This window comes from Amblyomma americanum, chromosome 8 (genome assembly GCF_052857255.1).
Source record: "Amblyomma americanum isolate KBUSLIRL-KWMA chromosome 8, ASM5285725v1, whole genome shotgun sequence".
Taxonomy (NCBI): Eukaryota; Metazoa; Arthropoda; class Arachnida; order Ixodida; family Ixodidae; genus Amblyomma; species Amblyomma americanum.
Window position 1 is genome coordinate 18,954,550 of NC_135504.1, and position 27,289 is coordinate 18,981,838.

Consider the following 27,289-nt stretch of genomic DNA (forward strand, 5'->3'; position numbering starts at 1 on the left):
GAGCGACAAACTCGCTTGACCGCGCCATTTTTCAAGGTGCTCAATTTTCTACGACCGCAGAGCTTAATTACAGCCCCCGTTAAAAACCGTAATTATCAGACGTGCTGCTTTAAACCCCCAGAAAGACGCGTGGCGGATCAGGAAAAGGAATAAAAAAGCGTTTCGACAAGCTGAAAACACAAGTTCCCCTGACCACTCCAGCTTCTCTATAATGCTTCTTCTGTATAATGACCGCCCTTTTCTGCTTTGTTACTTTACTCTTATTTATCTCAGCAAGCTGAGGGCGAAGGTATTTTCTTCTTGGTCTACTGTCGAGACCGGTTTATTCTCAAGTGCACCGTGCCTGGCCATGCGCACAGCCTGATCCCGTCTTAAGTGGAAGACGGCGAGATTTCCGCGAACTGCTCCAGGAACGCGTGCGCAGGTATTTGTGAGAGCGGCTGTCTGCTTTCTGGCGCGCGATTACGTGACGTCAGCGCTTTCTGTACGGCTAGTTTGCGCATTCGCAGTCGTCTGTGCCTTGCTTTCGGTCGCATTTTTTTCTTTGCCCTGAATTTTGTCGCCTGCAGGGTCGTCAGGCCGCAGTGTGCCTAAATCTTATCTTCCAAGCTTGATTCATATGCGATAGCTTCTGCACGCGATCTCGTGACGTCAGCGCTTTCTGTCCAGCACGGATGCGCATGCACAGTATATTCTATGCCTTCCTCTCGGCCGCCTTTTTCTTTACCCTGCATTTTGTCGCGTTCTGGGTCGTCAGGCCGCAGTGTGCTTATATCATACCTTCCAGGTTTTATTCATATTCGATAGTCGGTGTGGTCGTGGCGTCGAGGATGATTTGCGACCGTACAAAACGCGAACGTTCATTCCGACGCTCCCATTGTCGTCTGCTCGGTCCTTGACATGCGCTGTTGTGTCCTATAGCCTCCATTTTTGCTTGTTGGCCTCTCGCGTGCTGTAGGCGGCGGGGAGAGGCCCGGATGACACCATTTCTCGGTAAGCGAGACCTCCAGCAACGCTTCTCGCCGCAGTGGCGTACACGAAGCCATTATTTCCCTCCTGCGTGCGGCTGTCGTCTGCTATATACGGCCGTTGTTTGTCGTCGTCGTCTGCGAGTCACGTATGCACCTTACGAAGCGTTCGCGTTGCAGAATTCCGTCCGACGCCCACAGCCCGTTCGCGCGTAGTCGTAGGCTTGTTATTTACTAGCCGCTGTCGTGTATACTAACCAGTTTCGTTAGACGTCGGGATGTTGCCCTCGAATACTGCCCGCGAGCGTTAGACGGTTCGCGTCCAAATTAGGAGCAGTGTCCGCGTTATTGGAGAGTTTTATGTCTTCTGCTCGGCGCTCTGCTCAGTTTCAGCTTGTGAAACTTGGCAGCGCATTCCGGTCTTTGCCTGCGTAGTTGCAAAACGCGCGCAGTGTCAAGCGACTTCAGCATTATTAAATATTGGCCTTGTCAAGGGAGTGTAATTCGAAACAACTTTGCGAAATTGTAGTTATGAAAAAATGGAATGTTTGTTTCGCGGCCTTGCGTGATACTGACCGTGCGCATAATGCAAGGTTGGCTTTCTGGTGAAATGTGCGAAGTGTGAGGTGAAATCCTGTCTGTGCTGTCCTGTAGTATGCAAGGGGAAATAAAGATGTCGCCACCGTCGGGAACGCGTTGCAGTAACGAGCGTCAGCTGTTTGGTTTACTAGAATTGATATGTGAATTAATTAATGACGTCATCGATAAATTACCATTATTGGCCGACATCTTAGATTTATAAGTGACGTCGCCAATCGCCAATTGGATATATCAGTGACGTCACCAATCAATCACCTATTCGATATACTAATGACGTCCCTAGTCAATCTCAAGTTGGGCTGCTATATCGATTTACTATGCGGGCCGCCATCTTGAACTGGGTATATCAGTGACGCTACCAATAAATCACCAATTCAATATACTAATGACGTCACCAATTAATTATCAGTCGGATTGCTATATCGATTTACTATGGGGGCCGCCATCTTGAATTCCTCGGGCTTAGAAAATTTCACGCCGAAGGGAGATGGTAGCAGACCTCAAGAAATCGAGAAACGTGAGCAGTACGAGCTAACGCTCTTAAAAAAGAAAAGTTGTTGAAATACGTTATGCTTCGTCTGCCGTATGCAGTTCTGTGAAAGCGTATACAAATGGCTTCAAAAGCACGTAGTGCCGAAAGAACATGTAAGTTCTGCTTATTTCGAAAACAACGAGGCAAGCGCATTTGTGCAGTTTCGTGCTGACCAGCTTTCTTGAGGTAAATGCTACTTAGAGGCACTGCGTTCCTGCCGTATCAAATCTGCTTGCAGAGCATACCGTTGTCGCTCAAGTAATACCAGCACCAAGCGCTGAACGCTATACCAGTCATTTCTTAGTGAAGAAAGGCGCGTTTATAGTAGTTATACTCAAATTAAGGGACTATATGGTACCCGGCATTATCAACTGGAAGAATCACCTTCCGGTCACTGGGCCTCAGCAAACTAAACTTCCATGAAAACTTCTTGCCCTGTATGGGCTTCCTTCCAGACACTTCAAGCCGTCATAAAACAGCTTTTCCGCCTCTTCAACCGCGGGTAGAAAATAAATGAATTGAATTTAAGAGATACCAAAGCATTCTTTTTTTTTTTCGAGGGTGACGTGCACTCAAAATAATATAACTGAAATTTTGGAATGGAGGTTTTGTTCTAACTGAACAAAAATATATGGGCCACAATGGGTTTTTTGTGCATTTTCATCCTGTCCGTTAATGTCTGAACAGCGATTTTCCGTGGTAACGAGGCGTAAATGCACCGAAAAATGTTTGGTCCCCTGGAAAACTGTCTATAATTCGAGTCCTCCATAGTAAATGGGGCAAGACTGTAGTGCGCATCCAACGCAAATTTTTCAGTGCTACAGTGGAATATGTGGCTGAGCTACATTGTGCACAGCAGGGAGCACGGTGGCCAGTCAGAAAATGACTAAGGCAAGAGACGTACACATGATACGAGGCTGAAAGCTAGGCGAATGGCTTCTCCTGTCATGTATTTCCTTCCTTCCTTCCTTCCTTCCTTCCTTCCTTCCTTCCTTCCTTCCTTCCTTCTTTCTTCCCTTCCTTCCTTCTTTCCTTCCTTCTTTCTTCCCTTCCTTCTTCCCTTCCTTCTTTCCTTCCTTCCTTCCTTCCTTCCTCTCTTCCTTCTTTCCTTCCTTCCTTCCTTCTTTCTTCCCTTCCTTCCTTCCTCTCTTCCTTCTTTCCTTCCTTCCTTCCTTCTTTCTTCCTTCCTTCTTTCCTTCCTTCTTTCTTCCCTTCCTTCTTTCCTTCCTTCCTTCCTTCTTCCCTTCCTTCCTTCTTCCCTTCTTCCCTTCCTTCTTCCCTTCCTTCTTTCCTTCCTTCCTTCTTCCATTCCTTCTTTCTTCCTTCCTTCTTTCTTTCTTTATTTTCCTTCCTGCCTTGTGGTCTTGTTGGCTGCCACATTCTTTTGAACGCGGTATATTTAGTACAGCTCCCTAAAAATACGAGCATATACCTATTGATACGCACTCGCTCCTAAAGCGGAAAAAACGAGTGCCCGATATTCAATGCCGGCCGCAAATTACCCGCCGCTAAAAGTAATAAAGCGGTTGCGACGCAAGCCTATACGAGCGCGCGACATTGACCGGCGCCACAGTGAGGTCGCGTGCGGCCCGCTCGAGGGCGGGGGGGTGGGAATGGGGGGGGGGGGGGGGTGCCTCGGCCGGTCCGATATCCTTCGCCGCGATCGTGGAATTCCTCTCGCGTCCACGGGAGGAGACAGCCCCGTTCGAGTGGAGGCCGCGCCGAGGTCGTTTCCAATGGCGCCTCGGCCACAGAGCCGTTTTACTGCGATACGTGTTCGGGGAACACATTGCGGAGAAATTAATAAAAAAAGATATATATCTTGGGGCCCGGTTTTTGTATGCTATACGTGCGCCGTTACCTGAGATGTGGAGGCTGCGCCAGAAATACCGTTCCCAGTTCGCTTTACTTTTTAATGCATGGAATTAATTTTGCAGCTGTAATCCGCCGCGGTGGCTCAGTGGTTAGGGCGCTCGACTACTGATCCGGAGTTCCCGGGTTCGAACCCGACCGCGGCGGCTGCGTTTTTATGGAGGAAAAACGCTAAGGCGCCCGTGTGCTGTGCGATGTCAGTGCACGTTAAAGATCCCCAGGTGGTCGAAATTATGCCGGAGCCCTCCACTACGGCACCTCTCTCTTCCTTTCTTCTTTCACTCTCTCCTTTACCCTTTCCTTACGGCGCGGTTCAGGTGTCCAACGATATATGAGACAGATACTGCGCCTTTTCCTTTCCCCCAAAAACCAATTAAGCAATTAAACAAAATTAAACAGCTGTAATCCCCCCCTTCCCTGTGTCCTCTCTTTCCACATATTTTTGTCCGTCCACAAAAGAGCACACCGCAGCAGTATAGTTCACCTGAATGACAAATAATAGCCGTTAGACCCTTTCCTACAGAGCAGGTAGGCGGATAGATTGGTAATCCATGTTGTCCAGGTGAGCTTACGAGACAAAGTAGTAGTGGAAGAATATATATACTCAAAAGCTATCTTTACTGACTCTATCTGTGTTTGCATCGGAATAGTCCGGATGTAGGACGGACTAGCCTCAGGTGCTTCACATTGTTGTATAAATATCAATGAACAGTTAGCTGCAGTTTGGTGGTTGTACACACTGGACTTATCCTTATTATAGTGGGATGCGGGATGCGTACACACTGGACTTATCCTTATTATAGTGGGATGCAATGCTGTAAATGAAGCGACAAATTCCCCTGAAAAGAGTCCGTACAGCTAATGGCGTCGACTTGCTGTCATGACGTCGCGGTCGACCGCCAGGCACGTATACCATTGTGGCTATATAGTCGGATACAACTCAAGAACTCAGCAGCTTTTTCCCGTCAAAGGACCCCCTTCCAGCCAATGGCGTCGGCCGATTCCCATGACCCTGCTAGTGTTAGAGTGCAGGGAGCGGTACATGAAAGGAGATAATCCTTTCCCTCTACGGCCGCACTCCATTTTGGCGTCGCTTCCTGCATTGTCACACTAGCAGGGTCATGAGAATCGGCCGACGCCATTGGCTGGAAGTGCTTCCTTTGACGAGGAAAAGCCGCTGCGTTCTTAAGCAGTATCCGACTATAGCGCAAAATTGCAAGGTGTGGCAGAAGAAAGGGGAGTAACTATGGCTTAGTAGGATGAACCGCGGCGTCATGAAAATCGGTCGACACTATTAGCTGGAGGGCACCCTTTGAGGGTCATGAGCCGCTTTGTTCTTGAGTTGTATCGATTATTTTTTAACTTTCGCAAAGGCCTAATTAGCAACGTCGTTTTCAACTGTATTCGCTTTTGTTCCTGAAAAGAACCGTTAACATGCTTTTTGCACACGTACTCGCCTTCCGGTGCAGTACAAGGTAGTTAGGCTTAGTAACAACGTGTTCGTTCAGCTCATTCGTCCAAGGGTGGCGTCGTGCAACGAAAGGCAGCCTTTGGTACAACACTTTGGAAACACTGAATCAGCGTGCGGATTCCTTTGTAATTCCTTTGTAACCATTTGTCCTATTCCTACTGTTCGTCGTTGTTGTTGCCACTAGGAGAAAATGGGACATGTGGCCCTTTTCAAGAAGGGTCGTAGGGCGACGCCTCATTGGACACTAGACTGTGCGCGTAGCACAGGTTCTAGTTAAGTGCAACACAGGAAAGAGTTAAGAATTAAGCTACCCAACATCCCCTGCTACCACACGCTCTCCCCAAAGTCGCAAAAAACTGGTTGCTCCGGGGGATGTGAAAATGTCTGTGCCCACCATGGGAGGGGTGTGGCTGTGTTTCGATGGATAATAGGATAATAATAATAATAATAATTGGTTTTTGGGGAAAGGAAATGGCGCAGTATCTGTCTCATATATCGTTGGACACCTGAACCGCGCCGTAAAGGGAGGGATAAAGGAGGGAGTGAAAGAAGAAAGGAAGAGAGAGGTGCCGTAGTGGAGTGCTCCGGAATAATTTCGACCGCCTGGGGATCTTTAACGTGCACTGACATCGCACAGCACACAGGTGCGCCCGTGTGCTGTGCGATGTCAGTGCACGTTAAAGATCCCCAGGTGGTCGAAATTATACGGAGCCCTCCACTACGGCACATCTTTCTTCCTTTCCTTCTTTCACTCCCCCTTTATATCTTCCCTTACGGCGTGGTTCGAGTGTCCACTGAGGTATGCGAAAGAGATACTGCTCCATTTCCTTTCTTCAAAAGCCTTTTTTTTTTCACTTCTCTCACCTTGGTGATCGGCCAAGACAAAGCGGCGGCTGCCAAGTGGTTTAAAGGACTATTGTTTCAAATATTTGCAAAGGCTAGACGGATGTAAAAGAATTGTTCGTCTCCCTTCCGCAGGGCTGGGCACTTTTATTCTTTTTCTTGTCCATTCAAACATACGTCTGTGTTTCGATGCAAGCGAAACACAAAGGCGTCCGTGTGCTGTGTGATAACCGCAGGTTAAAGATCCATAGGAAGTCGAAATTATCCGGAGCCCTCCACTACGGCACCTTTCTTCCTTTCCTTATTTCACTCCCCCTTTATTATATCCCTTACGGCGTGGTTTGAGTGTCCACTGAGCTATGCGAAAGAGATACTGCTCCATTTCCTTTCTTCAAAAACCATTTTTTTCACTTCTCTCATCTTGGTGATCGGCCAAGACAAAGCGGCGACTGCCAAGTGGTTTAAAGGACTATTGTTTGAAATATTTGCAAAGGCTAGACGTATGTAAAAGAATTGTTCGTCTCCCTTCCGCAGGGCTGGGCACTTTTATTCTTTTTCTTGTCCATTCAAACATACGTCTGTGTTCTCTGTGCGGGCAGGGCATCGTTATTTTTATTCGTTTCTGTCCACTCTAAAGTCTGTCTTTGTCCTTTAACGGAAATTCCCGCATTTGGCGCCGTTCCACCATTTCGAAAGTCCAGCCACAAAGTGCATTAAAACTTCCCGTTTCAGTGACACTGGCAGCCAGGTGTCGCCAGTATGGCGTAACGCTGGGCTTACCCCGATTGACAGGAATGTCTGCCTTTCCCAGTTACCGTCCAGCTGCGAGTTTTGTCAATTCACGCAGCTGCCACAGCAGTGGTCACTACAGCGTGCCCCGACTAACAACCATGCAGGATAGACGAATTAACGAGAACGACACAAGTGACTTGTAGGAAATACCAGAGACAATTTATTGTAGCTTGTCTTCGTAATATTTGTGTATTCATTCGTCTTTCTTTTTTTCATATATTACGGTGACTATGTTACACTATGTACAGCGAAAACAGCTGCGCCATTTCTCGCGGGAGATTAACAACGTACACGGACACATTCATATACATAACACGCATACACACATATGTGCACACATAATTTCGGGGCCTTGCACTTTCGCCACTTCCTCACGCGTTTTGTTAAGGTAGAGAGCATCCCGTACGGAGATTGCGGCGTGCAGTCCCTGGGGTGGAAGGCGATGATTTGCTGTCCACAATAGAAGACTCGCTAATAACGGACAAAAACTCTCGCCTAGAAAATTAAAAAAATAAAAAACCTCTGCACATCGGCAACTTTCGCGTGCTTCGATTGGTGACGACGCGCCACTCGCCGGCAGGTCTGCTAAAAGATTATCTTAGATTCCCAAATAGTTTTGACGTGACGTCACGGGCGCCATCTTTGGGTGCAGCAGGGTCTAAGGAGGAAACTGCCCTTTGTCCCTGTGCCGTGAACAGTGGCCTACTAGCACTAGCGACCCGGCACCTGCTCTCCAACATCCCCTAAGACCGTCTCCCCATTCCTGTCTAGCCTGAGCTGCACTGCCATAAAAACCGATTGGCAATAAGTGTATAAAAAAAAACGGTCAATCATTCGCCGTGCTTTCCGGGCCCAAAGATGGCCGCCGCTGTGACGTCGGTGCAAACTATGTATACACTGTAAATAACTAATCCGCTCATTGGTTCCGTGCGTCCAATTTTTATGGACACCTTCTATGCTGCAAAACACCCTTTCCTAATAGTCCCTAGATATAATGAACGCCACAGCAAGGAATTCCAGCCGCGTCTTATCTTCTCGTCTTTTTCCTAGCACACCTATGGCGCCACCTACGCCAGCCTGACTCATGAGAATGAAAAAGAAAAACGAATTACAAACATGAGGGTGCGGGCATCAAAGTACGATTCAAGGCATCGGCAGATGGCTCCTATAAGCGCCCTAACTATGTAAAGCTTTCCACCCCAAAGACAGGCACGCCACAAAAACGTCTTCGCGTTCACAAAAAAGCACCTCGTGCGTTTTTGAGACACGCTTCTACGTCGTTCTGCTGCACGCCCCTCGATGTACAACTGGCAGCGAAAAGAGATAGGGGCCGCTTTACAAAAATACGACGCAGCCGTGAACCAGACGGCACATCAAAGGAAGAAAAAAAAAGTTTCAAAAGCGTCACAACACCGCACAGTCACGAAAAACCGCGACACTTTTTTTTCTTTCCTTCGTCTGCGTTCGCTTTCGTCTTGAACACTTGGGACGCCGGGAAGGGTGCACGAATGACCCGACAGATGGCGCGAGCGCCAACACATAGCCGCCATCTTGGTCCCAGAAGGCACCTGAACAGTAATAACACGATTTTTGTCTGTTTTTCCTTTGCTTGTAGAGTCACTGGATGAGGCGCCCACAACACAGAAAACAGCAGATTCCGGTCACGTGACCACGTTGTTTGCAGTTTCCAGCCGGAGGATGAGTACACACATACACAAGTTTTAAACAGAGTGGGAACAGCAATTCGTCTCCTATTGGGAACTCCGTTTATGACGTCATCGCGACGCGCTCCAATCAGCGCTCGTTTAAGGGTGTCAGCGCCGGTTGCGCCATGTTTGCAGTAAAGTATCATCCCCATACTCCACGATATCTGCTCCAGCAGCTAGACAGCTGAGCAATGATGCCAAGGAAACGGTGTAAAAATAAAACAAAAGGCGTTACACCCGTCACTAAGCGACCAACCGGGGGCGCAATATTATACCCGTTCAATTCCTGAACCGCAACCGTAATTGCAAGCTCTATCACGGGTCCCACAGAAAGCAGATGAGTTGCAAGGTTCCCAATTCTCGCTCAAAGTATGCACAGTCTTTTTTCCACAAATACACACCAGAGATACAGCTGCCATAGAAGATACACCGAACACTCAAATCACTACTCTTTCAAAAAATCCTAGTAGTAAAAATTTTGGGTGGTGCATGTTCCCCCGGCTGGAAGCGGCTTTTAGAATCGTCTATAGAAATGCACAAAAATATGGCATGAGACAATAATACATGGCGCTTCATGTTTCAAAAGACAACTTCTGGTAGGCACCACAACAGTACCAGGAATTAGAACACCCAGGTTTGTGGCAGGTTTTACAAACACTGACAGGGTCAGGATAATATATTGAGTCTAATTCCACCTGTTACACCTTCAGAATAGAGGCAATAGATTCTAAAAAGGAATAGAATTCATGGAGTAGAATTAATTTACAATGCCCAGAATTTCTTATAGTTTTCAATGCCGCACGATCCGAGCACAATATGTCGACTAAGAAATTTTTGCAAAGGCACATAAGAGACAAAGTCGCATGAACTTGCCCGTAATTACACTCCATAGATAGGCAGAACCTGAGGATGTTGTGCCGGCATGTAAGAGTGCCTCAAATCTATAGCACCACAATGAACGGTTTCTGGTCCTGAAGTTAGGCGACCTCCAGGAAGCACCAAAACTTGAGCTCAAATTCAGAAAAGTGACAGAGCTAGCTATCATTTGACAATGCATTTTGGGCTCAGGAATCACTAATGAGCTAATTCAAATATGATCAAGTGGCTGACAATCGTTCTATTTTTTTCTAAAAGTTAAGCACCCTTTAGCAGTAAAGGCGACATCGTGGACTTAGCGACACAACAAGACTTTGCAAAGGCATTTGCATCCACCTCAGCAAACCATTACTGAAGTGTTTCTTATAAAAACCTCTGTACAGCCAAAGTTCATACACCTTTCAGTGAACTCTTTACCACAAAGATAAAATTATCTCAACTGTTAAAAGCAGACTCCACCTTGAGATGCTACATGTATGCCTGCTTCGTTACAGTTTCGGCAATAACAGTGGCGGCCTCATAAGACAGCCCATAACATACTATAAAGATTTTATAATCACCGGAAGACAAGTCTATCTGAACGAAAGCTTGCAAATGCTGCAATACAAGTTTTTGCTCATGACTCACAGAATGCGTGAAGCGATTCTTGCAGACGAGCATTAACTGGCACTGCCTCGTCCATTTAGATCCTGTTGCGCCACAGAAGGCAATGAAGAAAACTACAAAAAACATTAAGGACACAACAAAATGGCATGCTTTGACTCCCTCGATGACATGCGGCCTGTGGCTCTTAATATAGGTATGGAGAGCCTGCAGCTCTTATCATGTTTGGCGTGAAACCATGAAAATGAGGACACAGGTGAAAGGATGGATGCTTCTGTTCGTCTTCCAAAATGTAGGATGTGTCCCGAGCTGTCAAATGTGAACATTTCAGGGACATCACCACCACTTATTGCATCTTTTTGTTATCGTTTCCCTGAGCGTGGCAGGCCTCTGGCGACAAGATTCATGGAAGAAGTTCCAATCCAACAGGTGAAGCTCTTTGTCACACAGACCTACAAGAACCGGGCATGTACGCACACATACCTCGGCTTCCACAAAGACAAGACCCTACAATTTCAGAAAAGTGACAGCGGTTCAAGTGGCATGGCATCACGACAACCATCATCCAGTGACTCTACGAGCGGGCTACGATTACGACACATAGGAACTGCGAGTCCCTTGAGGCCCGCGCGCGCGACACATCCCTAGTCTTTCCTCCTCCTCCTCCTCGGCCCCGCACCGGACACACAGCGCGAAGAGGAGGAGGAGCTGCACGGCACGCGGGGGCCGTCAGTGCTTTGGTCAGTGTAGGTGCGGGTAGTCCCTGAGGTAGTCCTTCAGCGCCGGCGGCAACGGCTCCACAGTCCGGTAGGCGGACACCTCCAGGGGCTTGGCGCCACGGTTGAGCGCGATGCGGCACAGGTGCTGCAGCGAGGCCGGCGCGCGGTACAGCGGCCTCGTGAGCACGATGGGCAGGTCCCTGCGGCCGTGGCAGTCCATCCACACGCACTTCTGTCCCTTGGCCGTGCGGCTGAGCTGCACGTAGTGCTCCACCAACGACACCACGCACGGGAACCACGGCATGCACGGCGACAGCGCGTCCTCGCAGTCCAGGCGGAACTGCCCGCGCCGGTAGTGGATGCGCACGCTGGTCGGGCCTCGCTCGGTCTGCACGCTGAGCGCGAAGAGGAACCGGTTGTCCGAGCTGTCGCGCACCAGGAACGTGCCCACGGGACAGCCCCGCAGAAGGCGGCCGGCCTCCTCCCACGACAGGCCCTCGTAGTAGTAGCCGCTGGTGCGTAGCGTCAGCAGGGCGTCCCTGAGTCGGCTCAGGTCCGCCTCCAGGTCGCCTCCGGCGCCGCTCGCAGGTGGGTGCTGGTGGCCGACGCCGTGGGTCGTCGCCAACGGCGGGGACGGAGGGGCTTCCATGCGATGGTGGTGGTGCGGATCCTCCTCCCGCCGGAGTCCGGGGGATGAGGTCCGTTCCTCTTGATCCCGCGTGGGTAAGGCGGGAGGAGGCAGGAGGTCTTGCCGTAGCGGCGTCGACGACCCCGTCCAGCTGGGGGGAGGGGGCGAAGGGGGCTTGGCGCTCCAGCCGCAGTTGCAGCAGCGGCAGCACGACGACGAAGCCGGTGGGGGAGGAGGCTGCTGCTGGTGGTGGGCCGCGGCGGCGCAGATGGGGAAGGCCACGAGGAACAGCGCCTGCTTGTCGGGCCCGCAGCCGGGGGGCGGGGGCGACCGCAGTTGGGCCGACCACATGCCGCCGCCTCCGGCCAGCGTCGCGGCGCACACGTCAGCACAGGGGCGGCAGCAGAGAGGGCCGCTGCAGGAGGCGCGGGCGCACGACGTGGGCTCGGCTGGAGTCCGGCCGCCGACCACCATCTGCAAAGACCAAAAGGACGACGGCCGCGTTAGGGAACGGCGCGCTCTTGAACGAAGGTTTCCGTTAGTCCACTAAGCGCTCTACGCAATGCGTATGAATGTTTGTGCTTTGCTTCTGACATGCCCGCCGGAACCACGGTCGTCGCAACCAGACGCATCCAGGACAGTGCCCTGACAAGACATCATAGTCTTGCTTGGCTCGATACGTGCCACTAACGGCTCGAGACACACACAGTTCCAGAAGAAGTTACATCTGCCCTAGAAAAAAATACCCTTGACAATACACGAAGCGCCATTTAGTGTCACTAGGCATAAGTTTAGAAAGCGGGGTGGGGACGTAGGCCACAGAAGGGGGAATGCAAGCGGCCGGTTTTCCCCGAGACCATAACGGCTGTTTCTTTCCCACCCGAACGAGTTCGTTCCACCATATATAGGCGCGCCTTCCTTAGTGAAGGTTTGCGCGCAGAACCCGTCGCTGGGCCCGTCACACGTGTCACACATCGCAAAGGTCCCGTTAAACTCCGCTTGTAAGCCACGCCACCGGTAAAGTACGAAGCGGTCACCAGAGCGCGAAAAGTCGATTTTCATGCTTTATGTACAGCTTGCGTCGCGTTTCGCAGCGCCATACAATTCGGGCGAGAGACTGACGGTAAGCAGCAGCCTTTTGTCTTCGGCTCGTATACATATACGCCGCTCAGGCGCCATTCCAATCGTGATGCTCGCGACGTCCAGAACGAAAGGAGGGAGGCACGAGTGAGTGTCGGAGTCACGTATAGCCTCGTCGGTCGTAGTAGCGAGGCGTGCGCGACGAGTCTGGTGTACAAAGGACACGAAAGCATAACCGCACACTCACGAAGACGACAATGACGCCATGTACACCGTCACCTTGTGAACGCGTAAGCTGTTTTGATAGCCTACACCCAACCTTTGCAAGAAAAAATTTTAAACAGTCTATAGACTGTCCATAGGCTTCTGTTTATAAAGGCTATAGACTCTCTATAGGCAATCCCTAGAGAACAGTCTATAGGCAATACAAATCCTATAGACAGTCGGTCGACAATCTATAGGTTTATGGCCATACACTTTTAGTAGACTTCTGTCTATAGACAATCTATAGACTATGAATAGACGGAATGAAATATCTATAGGAAAGCAATAGAGTATATAAGAAGTCTACAGATTGTCTATAGACCATTTTCGTAAGGGAAAGGCCCACGTCGTTTGTTAAAAGTCAACAGCAACAATGGCGTCAACTGTAACAAGAAATTGCTATAGACAGTCTTTAGACTATGTTTAAACACTACAGTGTCTATAGAACGTCTAATGAATTTTTTTGCAAGGGACGACGCAAAGACAAACAAGAGAAACAAACGCTGACGACAAGCTGAATCAGAAAGCTTTGGCACAGCCGCAACGCGCATCCAAACTGCGCATGCGCGGTTTCAGGTGTGCGCCCTCACGCGTCGAATTGCGGCAGCGCATCGAGAAAGGCTGAAACATTCAGGCACTGCAAAGAGCCCCAAAAAATTTTAAAAAATGCATTATTCAGGTAAATTTGTCACTGCAGACACATCACATATCGGTCATTTCAGTCATCGCTCACATGACCGATGCATGACGCGACCAATTTAACAATCACCGTTACAGTTAAAGTTGTAACTAAAACCTAGCACTACACCTTGTCACGTTCTCTCCTGCATACCCTTATAAAAAATGGTCTATAGACAGTATATAGACTCTATTGACATCCTATATTTCTTTTTGTCTATTCATAGTCTATAGACAAAAGTGTACTAAAAGTGTATGGCCATAAATCTACAAATTGTCTACAGGCTGTCTATAGGATTTGTGTTGCCTATAGGCTGTTCTCTAGGGTTTGTCTATAGCCTCTATAAGCTTTATAGACCGAAGTCTATGGACAGTCTATAGACTGTCTAAATAAATCTTTGTAAGGGATATATATCCTTCCTGCACATGCAGCTGACGCTTAAATTGGTGACACTTGTTGTTTGTCTGTCTTGTTCCCAGATGAATCCTGGGCCTGATGCGGCAAACGGACTCTCGTGGCCTTGGGCGACCTCGACTTCGGGGAGATACTATGACGTTCGCCACACCTTGTATACAGCTAAAAGCACCTGCCGACAGCGCTCGCTCACAGAAACCCGCGTACGCGCTATACATCCCGTCCGCCTGAGTGACGCAAACGAGGCGCAAAAAGAGAAATAACCCGTATTAAAGTCGAGTCCCCCTTTGCATGGAGGGAGAGAGAGAAAGCGACTTAAAGCGTAACTCGACACAGCTGGTCCGTAATTTCGGGAAAGCGATTCCGGTTCGCGACGCGCCGTGTCGTACCAGGAAGCCGCTGCTGCACAGCCAGCCAGCCAGCCAGAGTCGCCGGGTTTTCCACCGCCAGGTGCGCGCGTGTCTGTGCGCGCGGATCTATAAAAAGCGGGCTCGGTCCGAGAATATCGCCACCTGGCGCGACCGTGCGACGCTAACGGCGTCGGGCGCTCTGCCAGGGGAATTATGACGTCACGACCAGAACGTAGCAGTGCGCGCGAGCAGCCTTGGTCAAAAAAAAAAAAAAAGTCTTCAGGCCATGTAGTTTGTCACGGCACCAGTGAAGCTCCGAATCTGCAAATCCCTCGCCCTCCGGGGCCTTTTTTGTCAAAGACATAATACTACGTGGCTCACAGACTTTTTATCGAGGCTGTACGTGTGCGAATAGAAGTAAACGGAGCACTCTGTTATCTTGTAACGCATTCTAAGCGGCGCCTAATTGAAAGTTGGACGTATGGTACTCTCATCGTGGCAGCGATCGCTGGTGCGGTTTCTCATTCACACAAACTGTTTCTTCATTTCGGATAGGGAAAGCACGATACCGCTTACAACCAGGCAACGTGATTCGTTTATTTATATCAGCACTTGTACGCGTACTTGTACTTATATCAGTACTTGTACGCAGCCGACCGCGGCGGCTGCGTCTTAATGGAGGCAAAACGCTAAGGCGCCCGTGTGCTGTGCGATGTCGGTGCTCGTGAAAGATCCCCAGGTGGTCGAAATTATTCCGGAGCCCTCCACTACGGCACCTCTTTCTTCCTGTCTTATTTCACTCCCTCCTTTATTCCGTCTCTTACGGCACGGTTCAGGTGTCCAACGATATATGTGATACAGTTACTGCGCCATTTCCTTTCGCCAAAAACCTATTATTATTATTATTGTACGCACGTGTGTAATTACGCGTCGATGCAACAAACGCTTGGGGAGGGGGGGGGGGGGGGGTATGTAGCACGCTCTAGTCGGTGGCTCCGAATTTGTTTCGGACGCCTCAGGTTATTTAAAGTGCTCTGCAGAGAGACTTTATTTGAACAGGGAGAAGCTCACGGTTTTTGCTGTTGTTTTCGTTCGTTTTGCTGTTGCGATGCCCCAAAAACGTGGACTGAAAGCCACGCGAGACATTTGTAGATACATGTAGCCTGAGCAACAAGGCTGGCTAATAGTTCAACACGCTAAGGACGTCAGTCTGGATGTAGTACGCTTTGACAAGAAAGCCAAAACCACGAAAAGACCACACACACACACACACACACACACACACACACACACACACACACACACACACACACACACACACACACACACACACACACACACACACACACACACACACACACACACACACACACACACACACACACACACACACACACACACACACACACACACACACACACACACACACACACACACACAGTGATCACGAGTCTGCATTCACGGCGCCGCGATCGGTTCCGATGGTCGCGTGTGGGTGAAATGAATGCATCCAGAGTCGTCGAGGTCCCAACCGGTCCTCTACAGCGGATTACGTAACGGACCCAACCAAAGCGGTTCAGCTAACGAGGTCCATTGACTACGCGAACCCGGGAAGGGGGGGGGGGGGGATACACGCTTCCTGAATACGCGCCTAACTTAACGCAAACAAACTAAGAACAAGTTACGAGGCAGCCACAAAATACACGCCGTGAAGAAGAGTAAACGAGTTAAATAAACAAAAAACGTTGCCGTCCTAGCCCCAAGGCGCGGCAGAAAACGTCTTTCTCAGGCAATGGCATTCCCCCGACATGCGCACTTAATGACTTACGATTAATCGAGCGTAAAGGTCTAAGCAATCACGTTTGATCAGCATGCGTTAGTGAGAAGAGTACGTTTCTTTTCTTGTTCTAAACAATTCGTGATCCATTTAGAGCCTTCAAGTTCGATGCACAGCCACTGTCGAATTTTTTCAGGCCGTGTGGCTTGCTCTTGAGGCGTTTAATGAATTAAGCATGTACGGTTCCTCTAGAGGTCAAATGGTCAGCGAACGGGGGGCGGCTTCTCCACGCCTTGCGGCGATTTCGACCTATACGGGTCTGCCACAAGTGCCAGGCGGCAGGAAAGTAACCCATGCGCGGCCTGAAAACTTTTTACTAAGGCTGCACCAGTGTTCCCTTTTATGTTACTCGCACCTGTACGAGGATGCACTGGCAGCGCAAAGAAGAAGAAAAACACGAAGGAAAAAAAAAAGTCAGACCTTTGCGCTGCCAAAACTTGTATTTCCTGCCATTCAGACTCTCCTCCTAAGTTCAGTATGTTCGGATTCAGACCTTGCACACTTCCTCTCGAGTTTGACGAGTTTGTGACGCCCGGGCCAGCAGCTAATGTGGACTCGCGCCAAATTTGAACGAGCCTTCAATGGGGAAACTCGCAGGGGAGTATATAAAAGGACGCGACCTTCAAAGCACACAGAGGGGCGCGTATATAAAGAATAAAAAAAGACAGGGGGCGCTGTGATCGCCATCTCCAAGGACCTAGCGTTCACGACGGCACGTCAAATGCGGACAGTTGGCCGGAGGGGGGGTCACGTGACGCACGATACGCTAGCGGAGTGACAGACGCCACGAATGCGGCCGGTCTAACGAGCTCCATTGACTGCGTATCCCGACGTTATATACCCGGCCGGGACAAAAGGGGAGAGGGTCGCTGAGCAGAAGAGGCATCGGAAGGGGACAATGCGCCACGCCTTTGAGTTAAGCGCCTGTAGTACACGAGGCCCAACACATAACAGTATTCATCCAGCGGCATGCGCGACTAAGACTTATGTGTGTCAAATAAGAAGGAAGACGTTGCTTTTGCGTTTGTTTGTTTCGTTGGAAGAGAGGAACGCATCGGTTGTCATCGTTTGCGAAGGTATTCAGTCCTGGCAATACGGACGGCCTGGTAAAAGGACAACTGGCAAACAAACAAATAAGGACGTTTGTGCTTGTCGCGAAATAGCGAGACGAGAACGTGACCCAGGCTTCCGATTCTACCCACGAGTACAGCGCTCCTCAAAGGCCTTTCGCGAACAATAAGGTGGAGAAACCAGTGTGGTCGGTACGGTGCTCTTGGCACAGCACCACATACAGATCATACCACGCACCGAAGTTTTCACCAAAGAAATCAGCTACTTAAATTACTACCCTAACATTCGTCGATGCCCGGGCACATATGTCTTCGTTTCAACGTCTAGAACAATATGGCTTCGTGCGTAGGCGAAATAAGGATGACATTGAGCTTTCCCTTTAAAAAAATCTTTCTTTACACAGTCTATAGACTGTCCATAAACTTTTGTCTGTAAAGTGAACGACTGTCTACAGACAAAACCTAGAGAATGGTCTATCGGCAATACAAATCTTATAGACAGTCTATAAACAATGTAAAGATATATGGCCATATACTTTGTCGACTTTTGTCTATAGACTGTAAATAGACAAAAGAAAAAACCAAATGGAAGGCAATAGAGTTTATAGGAAGTCTATAGGCCCATTTTATATGAGTCATGTCCATTAATTCGACTCGAGAAGGTCAGTGGTGCACTACATCAGTGCAAAATTAAGATCTTCATTTCACGTTATATTGAGAAGTTTCGGCTGAAACTTCCTTGGAAAACCTATTCATCTGCGCAAAAAGTCTCCCTCAAGTCATGCTGGCAACGGAAATTCCTTGAAATGCAACCCCCCCGTGAGTCAAGTGCTAATTTCTACAGGCGGGTAATAACAAACGCTTGAAATGTCGCTGTCTACGATTTCATAGTCATCCATCATCATCCGGGTTGCTCCTATTAGAGGACAAAGGGCTCTAATAACAACTTCAACTTTCTCCGGTTCCAGCCGTGGACACGTTATTTCAGGAAATTATCTAAACTTTTTTAGAAACGATCCTAGGAAACTACCGAAACTTAGAGGCACCAACTGCGCGTGAAAGTGACAAATTACTCATTGTATGTGCCGTAACACATTAGGTCGCATGTGTCTTCTATATCCGACGCAACTGGAGATAGTATGCGAAGTCGGTCAAGAGGGATGCAGACGACGGGATTCCAGTAGCGGAAAGCGCCCCACGTGAATCGACCTCATTGACTCCGCTTTTTCTCTCTCTGATTCTGGCGGCGTTATTACAAGTACGACCCCATGAGTGTGGCAACACTGTCATTTTAGTTAGCTTGTTTTTTTTTGTTTTCTACTAGTGTGGGAGCACTCTGTGTCCACAAATCGGTGCGGCCGGCGCTGCGTCTTGCTCCATCCTCTCCTTCTCGGGCTCGTGCTGTTAGGCTGATGACAGACGATCGGCACGTCACTAGTCACGTGACCCTTTTCGTCCGCGCTATGGTCCGTCGCGTGCATACCGCTTTGGCCGCGAACACCACTGGCAACAGCAAGCGCAAATTGTCAAAAAGTCTCCCCTATAGGCAGTACACATCTGTCGCGGCGGTGTAGCAGACGACAGATCTGCTGGGCAGTGGACACAGGCAGGGCCTGTATCAGACGATAAGACTTGATCTAGGCGGTATCCAACTTTCGCGGCGGTAGCAGACCGTCTGCTAAGCAGTACACATTGGTAGCGCTTGTATCAGACTGTGATAAGTCGTTAGTTAGGCAGTAGTACAAATTGGTAACGGCGGTAGCAGACGGTAATGCAGCAGCAAAACTGGTCTTCCCTGCCACGAGGATGTACCCACCTGGGAATTTTTTTTCCCACGACCTCTTTCATTCTAGGCATTTTTTTTAAACAAAAGCCAGCAACTGGCACCTGCAACGACATCACCGTCAGGCTCCACTTCAGACTCGAGCGCGGATTTCAAAAAACGTAAAAAAAAAAACGGAAAGATTTCGCGAAGCCGGAATTGGGCCAACGCCGCACACTCACCGGCAATCCGCCGCCCCTGGCTTTCACGGCAAAGTCGCCGCGGTCGTCACATTTCCTCTTCGCCGAGTCGGACACGGTCCGACAGCGTCCGCCGACCAGCGCGCCGTAGTCCACAACGTACCGCTCGAAGGCAACGCCACCACACGGCATCCCAACGCGCACTCGGGAGGAAATCGCGTCGTGAATTAAAAAAGAAACGAAAGAAAAAAAAAAGGAATCAAATTAACTAGATCGGAAGCACATGACGCCTATTAAGTCCTTTCTCGATGAAAAAAAAAAGAAATACAGAGAAATGACCGTCACTACGCCTGTTCTCCGTCCCTAGCCGTCTCTTCGCCTGCCAACCGTGCACACACACACATCCCAGGCGGCGGTGACACTCCAGGAGCACGCGTCGCCGTTCTGTGCAAGACGAGCGCGAAACCCGCCAAACCGCCGCACCGCGCGTCCGTCAGTCGAGTGAGTGAGGAGTTTACTCCGATGATAATCTCACTACCAGCGAAAAAGCGTTGCGCTCGTCGCGCCCAGTCTGTGCGGTGTGCACAGCGCGTCGCGCGACAGAAGCGCCGCCTTGCGGGTGAGGAGGCGCGGGAGATAGAGAGAGGAGGCCTTTGTCTCCAGAGCGGTTTTCTCTCCCCCATCACGCCTCTCTCTCTCCCTATCTCTTTCCACAGAGCTGTCCGGAATCTCCCCCTCTCTCGCTCCCTGATCTTTCGCTTCCAGGGAAGCACGTTTGCGCCTCAATTCTCCGTAATCCAGAGCAAAACGGTGCCATTGTTCGCGGCCGAGTAGGGTGATGGATCGCCGGCTGCAGCGTATCTCGCTCGGCGGCGCGGCAAATAATTGCCAACGAGACGACGACAGGGACAGAAAAAGAAGAACCGTTAACTTCGCGCTCAGGCGAGATAGCGCGTTTACGCGCCTAATACACCTGGGCGTTTCGGCGCCGGACGAAAACAGCCAGACGACTGCGTCATGTTCAGAAGTTGACGGCGCCAAGCGAGCTCCGACAAACAGGACTGTCGTCTGCGTACGTAACAAGTTGTTATAATTAGCCAACCAAGCGAGAGCGCAGCAGACGACACGTATACCACGAAGGTACAGGGTTGGTCAAAAGTTTATGGTTTATGGGCCTTCAACGTCCCAGAGCGACTCAGGCTGCGAGGGCCGCCGTAGTGGAGGGCTCCGGATTAATTTCGACCACCTGGAAACCTTTAACGTGCACTGACATGGTACAGTAGTTGACCAAACGTTCCCAGGCCACAGAGTCTTGCTTTTCAGCGGCATATTCTACCGCTTATGATGGCGGTAAAGGTTTCAGGTTTCTCAGAGGTTAGAATGACACTTCTCTTATCATGTACAGAGATTATGGGCTTCGGGGGTGTCATAACTGTCGGACTATGGCGCTCGAAAGCAGACCCTGTGGCCTGGGAACTTTTGACCGGCCCTGTACATGTATAAAAGCTCGACATGCACGGATGTGATCGGCGTGTGAAAAGTTATTACAACGTAGCACATGACACTGTATAGCACGCGTAGCAAACACGTAACGGACGACACCGTTACCAAAAACGACGCAATAGCAGCGCGGTCTGCGCGCAATAGGTTATCACACTGTAGCAGACGGCCTCGTTCGCGGCGGCTCCTTAATCTCGCTATTAACGAGACACTCTAATTAAAAGCCCCATGTGTAAAAAGAAAGAGTGCGCAGATAATATAAAACGTATTTGCAGAAAAACTGCATGCCCGCCGACTGTGGCGCCACCTACGTTGAACACGTTCGAAATGCTCAGCCCCATCTGGACCATCCTGTTATCGATGCAAAAAATTGCCTTTGTTGAGCAACGCAGACTCGTATGCAGTACACCTGCTGTCAAAAGCTTACGGAACACGACAAAAATTTAGTTCTTCACCGTCTTTGCATGCAGCCTGCCTGACAGTCTGCATATTACACAGCTCACCATTGAATCCCGTGTTGCAAGCTGCGAGAAACAGAATTTAGACGCCAGAGTGCCGTGTCATCTACTGCACGACAGCGGGTTTAGCGCTCAGTATTCGAAGTACAGCCTTTGCCAAAGGAAACTAGGCTGCATGGTTTGCTTCTCATTCGAATAGTAGAGCCCTCACGGCTTTTCTAAAGATCAAAAGGTGAGGACAAGGGTTCTGGTTATCATACAGAGAGTTAGAGTTAATAATTAATAATTGGGTTTTAGGGAAAGGAAATGGCGCAGTATCTGTCTCATATATCTTTGGACACCTGAACCGCGCCGTAAGGGAAGGGTAAAGGAGGGAGTGGAAGAAGAAAGGAAGGGAGAGGTGCCGTAGTGGACGGCTCCGGAATAATTTCGACCACCTGGGGATCTTTAACGTGCACTGACATCGCACAGCACACGGGCGCCTTAGCGTTTTTCCTCCATAAAAACGCAGCCGCCGCGGTCGGGTTCGAACCCGGGAACTCCGGATCAGTAGTCGAGCGCCCTAACCACTGAGCCACCGTGGCGGGGAGAGAGTTAGAGTTTGAGGGCTGGCATAATAGCTTCAACATACGGCTCAGAAGCAAACCGTCGTCTAACCTGGTTTACTTTTGGCAAAGACTGCAGTAGATTAGGAGCACCACAGTACGTTCGACGAAGCATTCCGGTATGCATGAATCGCACGATACTACATACAGCCAGCCACGTCATGAACAGGCGAACGATTGCGTTCTGTTCAGCGTGAGTGACCTCGCACGCGACATACCACGTCTGCGTGCTGCCGGAGGAAGTACGTAGCGGAACACGGCCGGATTTCGAAGCAATGTTTCACAACCGGTATGAGTAACGCGCCCTCGAAGACACCTGCACGGTTGACGCAGAATCCAGTGCAGCCGCATATAACACCGCACATTCTATATCGCTTCGCCAAGATATCGGGACAACATCGACGCGTTCGGAGCATTGGCATGGCTTCTTTCGTATCACCATGAAACAGAAAAAAATAAAATCAAAACTGCGACGGAGAAATTGCAGCTCATTCTTCGACGCACTGATTTCCAGAGTGATACCCGCCTGGTCGCGAAACTCGGATTAATAACTGAGTCACTGCTTGCTGCCGTTTTGGAGTAGCAAATGGCAGTTCGGAGCGACGCCTATGAGGTGAAAAAAAAACGAGCCCACCACGGGCCTCTGGCCCGTCAGTTCGCCCTAACATCAATCGTTCTATGTAACCCCAGATGGCGCGACAATTCACAGGCTTCCAAATGAAATTGAATTTGGTTGACGGTTTTCTCCTTTGGGGAGTATCGCAAAACGACGACAAAAAACAGGGTTAGGTTCCGTTGCCAATAAAGTGCGCGTTACGACCATCACGCAAGAGCGCGTTAAGATTACATTCAACGCAGAGAGAAAGACAGAGACACGAATGAGATAAGTCTGACGAGTGTCGCAGACGATATGTGTGTCTGACGTAACGTTACACAAGTACCAACATTTTGTTCTACAAGAACCTCAGTGTTGGACGGTATAGCGTTCACCGTTACAAAAATTGCCTATAGAGAGTCTATAGACTTCTTATAGACTGCCTATAGACAAAAGTCTACTAAAAGTGTATGACCATAAATCTATAGATTGCCTATAGGCTGACTAGAGGATTTGCATTGCCTACAGACTAGAGTTTTTTTTATAGAGAGCCTATATACTTTATAGACTATGGAGAGTCTATGGTGGGTCTATAGACCGTCTAAATAATTTTTTGTAAGGGCATAACGAAGAGGAAGAAGCTTGAGATAACGTCATTCTATAACACTTTTAAATTGTCCAAATACAATTACAGTGTGACGAGGAGGGGGGGGGGGGGGTGGAGCATGAAATACGTGTTTAGTCCAAAGAACCACATTGCGTAAGGCAAAAAAAAAAAAGCTTACGTGGCGAATGTCACTCGTCGACTTTCATCTCGAAGGTGGCAGCCGAAATACGCAGCTTCGCGACATCTTGAAACACAAAGCCACTACGGACACGCTTAATGACAGAAGACGGGAAAGATGAAATCACGCGCTCAAAGCATAGCGCTCAATAGTGATCGCTATTAGGAGGTACAGAGGTATAGCAAAGGTCCCGAACGGTGGGCACGGGAAGATCCCGAAAGCCTCTCAACGCTGCCCTACGCTGTTAAATGCAGCAGACGAAAAAAAAAAATTTTCTCGAGCAGACGACTTCCCAGAAAACGCAGGGCAAGTGCTTACAGCGATTAGGGGGGGAGTAGAGACAAAGAAACAACAATAGCAGACGATGCGTATTACCTAGAAGCCGCTCGGATTGCACTGAGATTAAATTCTACGCTTCAAACAACGACCTCGACGGTTCCCTGAGCTGGCTTCATGTTTTATTTTTCTTTGCTTCTCTCTTTTAAGATGTCGTTGGCTATAAAACTAATGATGTGTTCAACAGACCAAGGTGCGAAGACCTTTCTTTCACCGTTTTAACGCTGCAAGGACAAAGGTTCGGTAACAACTCGACCCAACGTGAGCGCGGCTATGGTACTTTATTTTTTTTTATTGATTTTGCTTTTCTCTCCGGCCTCTTCTGACCGCTATCATTCGCGCTTTACGAAGTACGCTATACAGCAAGTAAAAACGTGGCGTAAAGCACGAAAAACACACTAACGACTAGGTTTTTATATAATGTACATAAAAGGCATAACGGCCAGCAATTAAGGCGGACGTGCAATGAACCGCTCTCCTTCAGCCAATTTGTCGCTATCCGCAAGTCGGGAGAATTAACAAGCCAATTTGTACCGCAAAACAACGCTCTAATGAACACACACACACACATGGACACAAATTGCATGTGTGCTCCGCTAAATGCTTTCCTTAGGCATACATGGCGCCGGCGTTATGTGTCTCCCGTGAGCGTTTCCAAGAGAGCCGCCAATCATATTTTTTTTTCCAGTTCTAGGAAGCCCTGCTCCGAGAATCCGTTGCAAGCCGCCCCGAGTCAAGTGCCAGCAACGCCTATCGTTCGAGTCTATCCGTTTCCTCTTAAAAGCTTCAAGCACGCGTGTTCGAGATTCCCTCAACTTCTTGGAAATCGAGGCGGAACGGAATGAAGTGTCGCACTTATTCAACGGAATCCGCAGATGTGCGGCTCAACTGTCAGGCGACTTTTAATGGTCATCTAGCACTCCACTCCACATCGTTCTTTTTAACTATTAATGAACATGGTACCAGCGCAAGATACAAGGACACAGGGTGAAGACAACACGAACGCCGGTGTTCGTGTTGTCTTCTCCCTGCGTCCTTGTCTCTTGCGCTGGTACCATGTTCCTTAATAGTGCAAACAACCAACTAGCCCAGCTGTCTACCCTTAGCGACGTCCTTTTTAAGTCCTTGGGTTGTTTTTTATTTCTCTTTTTGTCGGATTGCAATAACTCTCACGCCCACTGCTGTGCAAAGGCCTCTCCCATGTATTTCCAATAACCACTGTCCTTTGCCAGCTGCATCCACCCTTTGCCTGCAAACTTCTTAAACTCATCCGCCCACCCAACCTTCTGCCGCCCCCTGCTACGCTTACTTTCTCTTGGAATCCACTCCGTTACCCTTAAGGACCAGCGGTTATCTTGCCTTCGCATTACATGCACTTCCCAAGCCCATTTCATCCTCTTGATTTCGACTAGGATGTCATTGACACGCGTTTGTTCCCTCACCCACTCTGTCCGCTTGCGGTCTCTTAACGTTACACCTATAATTTTTCTTTCCATAGCTCACTGCGTTGTCCTTAACTTAAGCTGAACTCTTTTCGTTAGCCTCCACGTTTCTGCCCCATATGTGAGCAATAACTGTACAGCGCCATTTAATGAAGGAAGCCAACAGCGTCGGGACGCGAAATTCTGAGGTAGTGGGTTCGTATCCCACCGGCGGCACGTGGTTGTTTTTTCTTCAACCACGTAATCAATTATCCTAAAGGGATAAAATAATTGCACTGAAAATTTCCCATCGATAAACACTACATTTTAAAAAAGACAGAAACATTCCCCAGTGCATTCCTTGATTTCACTGACCGCTAGCTTCTTTCACATGCATGTCATAACGCGCCCCTCATTTCCCATTCCTTGTCTGCTCATACAGCGCCACGTTCTACAAGCGAGCTCAAGTGTCCAGGTCCCCGTAGAAGTACTAGCTCATGTTGAAGAACATCTCGCCAATATGGACGTCTCACCGTTCCCCGCGCAGGCCTAATTGCCTGAAACTGCCTTGTTTTTCGCGCAATGGGTTGTCCAAAGACACGCCCACATACACACACTTCTCAGATACAGACAAAAACAGGTCTCGGTGAAACGTCTAACAATCTGCTTGGTCACTGAGTTCCTGGAACCTGACAACACGCACTGGGTCCTAAAAAGCCGTCACCATTGCTTCGTACAGAGTTTCTTTTTTTTAATGGCACCACCCTTGACAATGCCGCGCTCCGCTTGCTACGAGCAGCAGCGATAAAAAGGTGAGATTCGCATCTGGCGTCGACGCGAGTGACGGCAGCGTCTTTCTGAGAAACCGAAAAATAATTGAAGGAGCTAGACACCGCAGCGGACACGGGACAGAGAAAGAAGACGACACAGACTCTCCACTTAGAAAGAAGGTACGAAACGCGAAGAAAAGAAAACTTAACGAGAGAGTAAATTTCGCGCACATGTGGAGAGTTTCGCGTAATGAAATAGGAAACTGTGCGCAAAGTCCTCTCTTTAGGAGGAAAAACAAAAACAAAAGAGAAGTCTCATAATAACCCGGTCAGAGAAAGAAAAAAACACTGAATACTACCTTAAATTGGAGGCAAATATTCCAAGGAATTGCGGGAGCCGGCGACTCCCTGGCGGGCGTCGCTTGGAAGTCACCTGCGCGCCGAGCGACTTCTCCGAGGAGTTCTTACACAAGGTGAAACCGGTGTGTCTCGTCATTGCTTCCAGCCGAGGCAACTTCTCCGGCAGCCGCATATTTGTTCCGGATAAAAGCGCAAAAATAAAAACAACAAAAGATAGCACACACACACACACCTCGGAGCTTCTGACCTCTCGAGTTAGAAGCGATGCAAAGGACTTAACAATGGGCCGATTGCGCAAACGCCTGTTACGCGACCGCATTAATTGAAATGAAACAGGGCGCCTCGGAACGAGCCCCGCCGCGTGTGTAAAGACAAAAAAATATATATAAACAAAAGGACGTCGTTTCGCGGGCGTTAAGGACAGACGAACTTCCCGGAAAGACGACGCGTTGTTCCTTGGCATGGCCCCTTTCTTTTTCTGTTTTAAGGCGAAAGCCTTTAATGGCTCATACTGTCGTCCGTACGTCAACAGAGGGTGTCACACGTGTTAACTCGGGAACTAAAACAAAAAATAGGAGAAAACCAATGGTTGCTTCAGATAGAGGAGAAAAAAATGAACCTAGGAGCCACGTTTGATGACTGTAGAGTAATTAGTTAATTAATTATAGTCAGAAAAGTCAAAATTGCGTCGAAATAGCGCGGACGTCAATATAGCCACGGGAACCGTGTGGCGTCACATTCACCGGAAGTCGTCACGGCATAGCGACAAATTGTCACAGAATGGTCGGAAAAAACAACGTCGGATTTGTCAAATTAGATGGGAAAATGTGTAATTAAGCGTAATAACCCTTAAGATCCCCGAAATATGTATAATTTGGGTATCGATATAGCCACGGGAACGGTGTGACGTCACATTCACCGGAAGTCGTCACGGCATAGTGACAAATTGTCACAGAGTGGTCGAAAAAACGTCCGATTCGTGTCAAATTAGATGAAAAAATGTGTAATTAAGCGTAATAAACACTTTAAGATCACCGAAATATGTATAATTTGGGTATCGATATAGCCACGGGAGCGTTGTCACGTCACATCCACCGGAAGTCGTCACGGCATAGTGAAAATTGTAACAGAATGGTCGGCTTTCGCTTCTCAACACTTTAGCTGCCAAAGTGTCTCGTAATTTTTTAATTTTA

The 27,289-nt window shown here is 49.0% G+C and overlaps 1 protein-coding gene across 2 annotated transcripts in view; it reads right to left on the reverse strand.

Moving 5' to 3' along the window:
• Positions 1-7,215: 7,215 nt before the first annotated feature.
• LOC144101022 (suppressor of cytokine signaling 3-like) overlaps positions 7,216-27,289 on the reverse strand; it is a 41,640-nt gene continuing 21,566 nt past the window's right edge. Inside the window, exons 1-2 of one of the 2 annotated variants that reach the window (XM_077634015.1) lie at positions 19,309-19,848; positions 7,216-12,084 (exon numbers count right to left, since the gene is read on the reverse strand). In XM_077634015.1, the coding sequence (XP_077490141.1) occupies positions 11,005-12,084; positions 19,309-19,458 (1,230 nt within the window). In that variant the 5' untranslated portion in view covers positions 19,459-19,848 and the 3' untranslated portion in view covers positions 7,216-11,004. Of the gene's footprint in view, positions 12,085-19,308; positions 19,849-27,289 lie in introns of those variants that run through there. The other variant, XM_077634016.1, reaches the window with a different exon arrangement.